This window comes from Eptatretus burgeri, chromosome 5 (assembly GCF_056783735.1).
Source record: "Eptatretus burgeri isolate ZD-2024b chromosome 5, Ebu_testis_v1, whole genome shotgun sequence".
Taxonomy (NCBI): domain Eukaryota; kingdom Metazoa; phylum Chordata; class Myxini; order Myxiniformes; family Myxinidae; genus Eptatretus; species Eptatretus burgeri.
This window is the reverse complement of record NC_140965.1, coordinates 46,497,710-46,506,873: the sequence shown is the minus strand read 5'-3', so window position 1 is coordinate 46,506,873 and position 9,164 is coordinate 46,497,710. Positions and strand designations below refer to the sequence as shown.

General features: G+C 41.2%; 1 protein-coding gene across 8 annotated transcripts in view; it reads left to right on the top strand.

Moving 5' to 3' along the window:
• The window catches only part of LOC147026365 (uncharacterized), a 98,475-nt gene that overhangs the window by 69,508 nt on the left and 19,803 nt on the right, over nt 1-9,164 (top strand). For 6 of the 8 annotated variants that reach the window (XM_085881729.1, XM_085881733.1, XM_085881732.1 and 3 more), the window contains 4 exons: nt 236-280; nt 4,034-4,072; nt 4,206-4,256; nt 4,370-4,408. The exons of the other annotated variants lie outside the window; for them this stretch is intronic. In XM_085881729.1, the coding sequence (XP_085737855.1) occupies nt 236-280; nt 4,034-4,072; nt 4,206-4,256; nt 4,370-4,408 (174 nt within the window). The remainder of the gene's footprint in view (nt 1-235; nt 281-4,033; nt 4,073-4,205; nt 4,257-4,369; nt 4,409-9,164) is intronic. 8 annotated transcript variants of the gene reach the window in all.

Below are 9,164 nucleotides of genomic sequence, written 5' to 3'. Positions count from 1 at the left end.
CAAGCATCCTGCCGAGCGATATTAGTGACATAGGACATTTTCACTGCCAAACGACCTTGACTTTGGTGTACTTTCGATTCGCTCTTACCATTTTCATCTCCACTCAGACAATGCAGTGAGCCTGATGAATATTTCATGTTCCTGAAGGTGTGAGTTTGGGGAGTATTACCTTCGCCACATGCATGCTAATAAGTGTTGTTTTTTTTTTCAAATACCGCTTTCTTTCCCCGAACAGTGTCGAAGAAGGTTGAAAAGCCTTCCGTTATTGTGAAAAGTGAAGGTGAGCAGCAAAACTATATTCATTTGTGTCACATGTTTAGGATATTAATCTCATCCAATTTCATTTACAAGGAGCAGAAGGTCCTCTCGCAGATACTGACAGAACAATTTCACCAAACAAAGGGAATCAATTCAACACCGACCCAAATGAGGAGTTGGAATACTCCAGAATTCCTCCAAGCCAATCTGCATACAAAGTTAACGGTCATTTTTGGGTGTATATATATATATATATATATATATATATATATATATATATATATATATATATATATATATATATATATATATATATATTGTTGGTGCTCTTACAAAAAATCTCCAAGGATTTCTCATGGGTGTCTGATGAAATTCTCATCAAAGCTCAAGAAAAATACAAAGGAGATTCTTGTAAGGGTGTCCATTGGCTAAGGTAAGCAAACTATCAACATCACCATTAGTATCTTTTATTTGATATCTTATCTGCTTTCATTATGTATGCAAGTGAAATTAGTGTGCCTTTGGTTTCCATCATACTTCCAGAAATTTCCACCATTTTATCCTTTGTGTTGATGTCATCTTTCAAATAGCAGGTGTTCACGAATGATAAACTCATTCCGAATGGCCACTTGAACTTGTTGTTTCAGAAAGTGTTTTCCAATCACAAGCAATAATATTATCAGGAACATGAAACTGGCCAGCGTACATTATGTTATAAGAAAGTCGAGCCCGATTCATGGCATATTCACATGAGCAGACAGTGTTCGTGTTATAACAAGCTGCCACCTGAGATATGCCAGTCAGCAATCTCAGATTTTGAATAATTATCTGCATACCTGTTCACACTCTTTAATTATTTGCAGGGTTATTCTTGTTCCGTCATATTCAGCATGTGATTATGGTAGCATCATTGCTCGGGAGCGAAGCTGTGCTGCTGATGTAATTCCTCCTGTGGGCCCTGGAGGCGAGGGCAGGAATTTGGGTGGAATGCTGGCAATAATCTGTCTACTCATTCTTCATCGAAAGGCGCCATGGGATCTTTGACATCCACCTTATAATTCTTTCAGATTTATCCTCAGCTTCATATCCACCTAAGGGATGGTGCGTCACAAATTGCACCATGCCTCGGATGGATATTTAGTGGAATGCCATGCCTGCGAAGCACCAATCCGAAAGTTTATAGTCGTGTGGGGAATCGAGCCCAGACCAGACAGGTCAAAGGCAAGTGCACTCATGACCTCTGCATCATTAGGATAGGACATTTGCAAGGTTTATACAGAATGAAAAATGGAGGTCAACTTGATGCTGCAATACCTTGATGCTTTCTGTGCCCTGACAAAAGGCACTTTCGGTACATTCCCAAATCCTTCCTTACCAATTCATAATGTCCTGTGGTGTGGTGTGCACCATCTTGTCCACTATTGAAGAGCCAGGGTCACACCCACAATGATCACACTTTGTCTTCCCAGACTCAGTTAGAGCATCCGCTCTGAGCCTGAGAGGTGTGCGGTTCAAACCCCAGTCGAGTTGTCTCCAAGACATTTGGCCCAGGTTTTTATCAACTGGCTGGTCAGACTTGACGTTTCACCGAAGGTTGCAAGAATTAAGAATTTGACCTGGGTTCCAGTGATAACTCACCTACTTTTTGCGAAGGATGGTTAATATTGCTGCAAACTACTTATTGCAGCTGGGTCCCCAGCTCACATCCATCCTAGGAATGGCCCACTGATTGATGCAACGCTCGACCTGCAAAGCATCAATGCAGCAGTTAACAGGATTATGGTTCTCTGATCCCTCTCCAGATCCTTTTTTTAAATTATGATGTTACATTTGTTACTCTCCAATCCTCCGGTACCTGTCATGACTGAAATGAGCTGTTAAATACATCAGCTAACCTCACATTTATCTGCTCTACCTCCCCACTCAATGTTCTTGGATGCATATTGTCTGGCTCTTGAGTTTTATCTTCTCGAAGCATACCTGAATGCTTCTTCACATCCTGCACCCCAATTTGTATCTTCTCTTAAAGCCCTTCCTCACCTATATGAGATAGATACTCAACTCAGGAATTGGTATTTTCCCTGGCTGTTCTTGTGTAAATGTTGAAGCAAATACCGATTAAGTAAACATGCCATCTTACTTTCACCACAAACCAATCTTCCTGTGCTTTTCCCTAATGGGCCCACATTTCTATTAACTTGCTTTTTATCCTTTATGTCCTGTACTTAAAAAAATGCCTTGTTATTATTGGACACCGCTCCCTCCCAATTCCATCTCCATGTCCATATATTGTTTTTGCTTGGATTCATTGACCTTTGTTCCAAGCACACCATATTTGTCTATAATAAATAGATTGCATTTTTGCAAGATCTAGTCTCATGGAAGAGTGAGGTATAAAGGCAAACACAGGGACAGTGGAGCAACAGTTTGACACAATAAGCAAGAGAACATGCATGAACAGGAAAAGAGAGAGGAGAGAGAGGGGGGGAGAGGACTGGAGAAAATACAATCATCTGAAAGTAAAAGGGCTGCGTTATGTTAGACAGAGTTATTTCGGGTCGAATCGATTCTGAGTAAAGGTTGGAGATGACATGAGATGATATTGTGTGGCACCTGCTTAGAAGCCCTGGAGGGAAGCATGGGATTGAACAGCCCCTGGGAGCCACTGAACCATTCTGCAGGAGGTGAAACACTCCTTCACTCGACATTGAGATGACTGATTTGTTCTGTATCATAACAAAGTGGGCTTACTTGCCTACAATGTCTTAAACTTTCTCCATGCACAGCGTGGGCCAGCTCCAGGCTTATCCAGAGGAAGTGAAAAACAAGCAAAATACAGCGGTGTCATGGTGTAATCCATCAGCATAAGACTTCAGATGGGAACATTTTCACCACCAGAGATTGGATTTTAATTTTTATCTGCCCTGATTATGGTGCTGCTAAGCAGTCTACTTCACCAGGCCAATGGTCCATGGGCAAACTGTCCAGATAGATTTGCCGTTGCTCACATAAGCTTCAGCAATACATTTATCCTCGATTGACCAAGATCTTGAAGGTATGCCCCTTATTATTCCAACTGGTTTTCAAAAGATGAAGCCCAAATTCACAAAATTGTGCCAATGCTGCAATGTACTACACTAATGTGTAAGTGTAGTGTCTTTGGAACAATGACCAACAAATACACACCATTTCATGGTGAGATAACCTTTGGAAGATTGAAGAGGAAATATATAATGGAAGGATGACCCCACGATGTTGAATCAATTTCCCACATCTGCATCTCTTTATGAGGTAGAATACCACAATGCTCTGTGCTCTCGATTTATTTACTTGCTTATTGTTTCTTTGTGCTTGTAACATGGCAAATTCCCAATTTTACAATGATCTAGACCTGTTTCCTGGGAATCTACAGAGCAACATGAATTTCAAGAAGTCGATCTACTTAAGTCATGTATATTTTCTGCAGGTTCTCGAGACAGTGTCAACTGTACGAAGCTATGTTAAGTATTCTTTTAAAAAAAATTTTAATTTTTATTCTTTTTAAATAAATATAATCCCAGTTAGGATGTATGTCAACAGAAAATATCCATGTATTTCTCAATAAATAGACATATCCTGCAGATTCTTTGTGTAGATATTTCTATAACTCGATGAGGGTTCAGTATTCTAACAATTGCAGAAATGTTAATGTAAACCTTCACAACTAATATGATTGTTATTATTCCTACATTGAACCAGTTTTTTTTTCACTTTATTCCCTGAACCCCCAAACTAGCTGAAATGAAACCTGCACCAGCAAAGCATGCACAAAAGAGTTAGTAAAGTTCCACAGCACTTTCACTTTAGAGTTTTATGTAACACTAACATTCATAATTCCATCACATTTACTCTGGAAGTGTTTTATTTTCCTTTATAATTATAAGACTTTTGTACTATTGTTTCAACAGAAGGAAAGGATGAGGAAAAACCAAAGACTCCACCAGTTTCAGTAGGAAAAGGTAAAAAAAAATACCGGGGTCTTGAGGCAAATTAAGACTGATCTTTTTTATGAGCATTTTTAAGAGAATACTGATTGAGTATTTCACTCTCTTTTACTGTTTCCTTTATGAAGTTCAACCAAAGTCTGAGCCAGCTGTGCAAAAAGCACTGAGTAAGTTGTTTTGACTTCTCTGTTTGGGATCACCATGGATGATGTAAATGAGTTAAAGATTGACTAGTACAATGAGAAATAGCTGCGAATGATTTGTTTCAAAGATTTTGTGACAGAAAATAATAGTTGTGTTCCTTGCATTACCAATTCCAATCATCATCATTACATTAACAACTAGAAGGGCATTCGGTAGAGCGCATACCTCCACCACGTAATGTCTCATCTACGAGAACATATTGGGCCCAATGCAATTTTGAAATATCATGCTATACAGGACTATATATATTTTTTGGCCCTATCTCTCAATAATGAAGAATCACTTTAAATATTAAGTAATTCTCATATCCGGATTCGGATCATCACCAAAATCGAATCAGTTTGCCATTGTCACACCCCCAACTTGTCCATAAAGTTTCATCCGAATCCATGTGAAGCTTTTTGAGATATCGGGCTACATATCATTTGTGGCCCGATCTCTCAATGGTGAAGAATCACTCAAAAAATTCTAGTAGTCAGATCCGGATCTGGATCTTTACCAAAATCTAATCAGTTCATCCTTCACACACAGCCAACCTACCCACAAAATTTCATCCTGATCCATCCACAACTTTTTGAGATATCTTGTACAAACAGACAAACAAACAGACAGAAAAGGGGAAAACATAACCTCCTTCACCTTTGGTGGCGGAGGTAACTAGAATGGCACTGGCACTTGATGGAGTGCATAACTCCACCAGGCTGAACAGTTTACATTTTGTGTCCCACTGATAGGCTGGATCTGCATCTGGACCTGAACCAAAAATCGAATCGGCTTGTTCTTGTCACCTACCCAACTCATCCACAAAGTTTTGTCATAATCCATGAATAGCTTTTTGAGATATCCTGCTGTATATTGTTTTTAGCCTGATCTCTCAATCGTGACGAATCACTTAAGATATTTTATTTAAAAATTCGTCTCCGCATCTGGATCTTTACCAAAATTTAAACAATTCGTCTTTGTCACACACCAAGTTTCGTCCAAATCTGTCCATAAATTTTTGAGATATCGTGCTATACATCATTTTTGGCCCCATCACTCAATGCTGTACAATAATTTAAAAGATTCTCAGATTCGGATCCTGATCTGGATCTTCATAAAAAAATATAAAAAAGAATCAATTCATCCTTGTCACATAGCCAACCTGTCCACCGAATTTTGTCCGATTCCATCCATAACCTTTTGAGATATCTTGTACAAACAGACAAACAAACAGCCAGAAAGAGGTGAAAACGGAACTTCTGTCCACTTTCAGTGAACGAAGTCATGAGGCATTGTTTTATTTATTTATTTTGTATACAAAGTCAAGGCTAGTGGAGGAGCTAAAATATAGAATGAATCAGGATGTAACAGGACAAAAGGAACAGTAGAAAGAGGGGTAAAACCACCGATTGTGGGGTTGAGGGATAAAATAGATAGAGACTTGGAAAAATAATGGATGTGCAGAAGAATGAGGGCTGGGGTGGGGGGGGGACACGGGGTGAGCAAGATGAATAATACAGAAGTAAACTCTTCAGAAGTAAAAACTGAAAGCATGGAAAGAGTAACGGCGGGGGGGGGGTAGAAAGAATCATGTATTTGGACTGGGGATGATCTGAGATGGCAGTGAACTGCTGTCTTGAAAATAAAACCTGAAAGGAAGAATGAGATTGATGAGAATATTGAAGTTGGTTCCATAGGTGGGGTAAAGAGGGTCGGATAAGTGGAGGGCTTCAGTAATTCTGGATCTTAGAAGTTTTACCAAAACGGTGCTGGCAGAAGTAGGTTGTGCCCAGTAGAATCGTGGAAGGAGGTGGCGATGGGGGCGGGGGGGGGGGGGATAAAGGACAGAAAGAGCCAAAGGTGCAAGACCAAAAAGGAGTTGGAAGAAAACAACATGGATTCTCAGTATGGACCCCCCACCCTCCCCCCTGAGTTAATCCCCTCAAATGTTCTTCCATTATCTGCCCCTAATTATATGTTAATGGCATCTCGTGTTTATCCATTCAGACCAAAAATATTTGAGGACCACTGGGACTTGACTTAACCATGTTTTTGACTTGACACATATAAGTCCAAATAAAAAACAATACCAGTTCATTGTCTGGATTTTTTATTGTAATAGAAGGAGGCCCTTTTTATTTGTTATTGTTTACTTATTTTCAAAATGGCCGCCGGTTTTTAGCACCCGACAAATCATGTTTCAGTACCCGACAAATCACCTCCCCACTCCCCCCCCCCCAAAAAAAAAATTACATGAGTCATGTACCAGATAGGTCAGTTTTCTATCCCGAAATATGATGTGGGTCATATACCTGACACCTCATATATGCACTCACTAAGCCTATTAAAAATACAATCCACGGTTCCAAAATAATACACCAGGACACCGACATTCACGTGGGATACATTCTGGGAAAACCCCGTGAATGTTGAAAGTGCGAATGTGGGGGCGTTGTTTCAATGGGAAATTGGGGGATAGGTTCTCGAGATTTCCCGACCCACGAATGCCGGGGAAAATCTCGCGAAAATGCAGGAAAATTATGTGGGAATCGACGAAAACCCACGAATGTCAGGATAAAATCCACGAGTGGTGTTGTAGTCATCAACAATAGACCTTTTTGATCGGCTTTATTCTCACAAAACCCATACGCATATCTACAACAACATAAATATACATAGGGTAAGAATAACAAAATACAATAACTTGTACACATAATACTGAAGGCAAATACCACATACGCATCACATAATAACGAAGTTAAACTCCATACTCTAATACCAATTACATTCCTCAGAGTACATTATTCCGAATATAGTATATAACATACCATTACTGTTCCAGCATGACTTTCCACGGAGTACGTGGTATACGTGTCAACACCAGCCATTGACCTTCATATACAGTGCTGCCACATCCGCCCAATTACCGTTGTCGCCAATTACAGTATGGCACTTTATTATCACAACATTCACCCCCTTCCGAGATATCTATCTCTATAAATCTAGTCTAATAGGAGGACGAATGGTGCGACCGGATCTTCTTGGCACTGGAGGGTTATCCACAGCATCTGATTGCTGTGGAGTTGCAGGAACCATATCAGGAACGAGATCATCCCCCTCTAAGCAGGGTGCGTCTTGGGGACTACCCTGGGGAATTACATTTTCTTCAGAAGCCTGAGGTAGAATTTGGGGTTCACTCTTGGATGGGGTTCCAATTGGGGCTAAGTGTCAAACAGAGACCGTAGTTTCCCTGCCATCTGGGTAGCGAATATGGGCATAGTGGGGTCCTGCTTGGAGGAGGTTGACTTCATCCACAAGGGGATCAGTTTTATTCATGCGTATGTGACGCTTCAGCAGGACTGGCCTAGGATTGCAGAGCCAAGTAGGCACCGAGGCTCCCGAGGAAGAACGACGAGAATAGTTCAGAAGTCTTTCATGAGGGGTAGCATTGGTTGCTGTAGACAACAGTGAACGAATTGAGTGGAGAGCATCAGGCAGAACAGTCTGCCAGCATTTGATGGGTAGATTACGGGATTTTAAAGCCGTTGTGATTGCCTTCCAAATGGTACCATTGAACCTCTCCACTTGGCCATTCCCTTGAGGATTATAGCTAGTAGTTCTGCTACCAGAAATCCCCCTACTGGCAAGGAAGTCTTGTAATTCCTTGCTCATGAAGGAGGGTCCCCGGTCCGAATGAATGTAAGCCGGCATTCCGAAAATAGCGAACAGCTGACAGAGGCACTTGATAACCGTGGAAGTGGTCATGTCGGCACAAGGGAATACAAAAGGAAACCGTGAATATTCATCCACAATGTTAAGAAAATACTGATTCTTATCTGTACTCGGAAGAGGCCCCTTGAAATCTATATCGAGATGCTCAAATGGCTGAGTAGCTTTTATGAGTCGAGTCTTATCTGGTTGGTGAAACTTGGGCTTGCATTCTGCGCATATTCTACAAGATCCAACAACCTGCCGGACATCCTCCACAGAGTATGGCATATTCTTAGATTTCACAAAATGGTATAAGCGGGTAACCCCTGGGTGGCACAAGGCTTCATGGAGGTTAAACAGTGAATGCCGATCGTGGCATGCCATCCCACAATAAGACCTGGAGAATGTATCAGAGGGAATGTTTTCTCGACCAGGACGATACACAATGTCAAAATCATAGCAAGATAATTCCATCCTCCAACGCATGAACTTATCATTCTTTATCTTGTTTTTATGCTGCTTATCAAACATATAGCTCACTGATCGTTGATCTGTCTTTATAGTAAAATGTCTGCCTGTCAAATACTGTCTCCAGTGGCGAACTGTTTCAATAATAGCCTGGGCCTCCTTCTCAATAGAAGCATGACGACATTCGGGTCCCTGAAGGGTTCGGGAAAAAAAGGCTACCGGACGTCCTGCCTGGGTGAGGACTGCAGCAATTGCTACATGTGAAGCATCGGTCTCAACTTCGAAGGGTACGGATTCGTCAATCGCCCTCACCACTGAACCTTCAATGTCTTGCTTAAGAAGATGGAAAGCCGCTTCTGCTTCCCTTGTCATGGGAAATGTAGTAGTGGCACACAGTGGGCGGATCTTGCTTGAGTAGTCATATATCCACTGTGAATAATAGGCAAAGAAGCCAAGGATGCGTCGGAGCGATTTCATGTCCCGAGGCACAGGCAAGTCCTGCAAGGGTCGGAGTCGTTCCGGATCCTGGCACATTTCCCCTCCTTCCACCACATATCC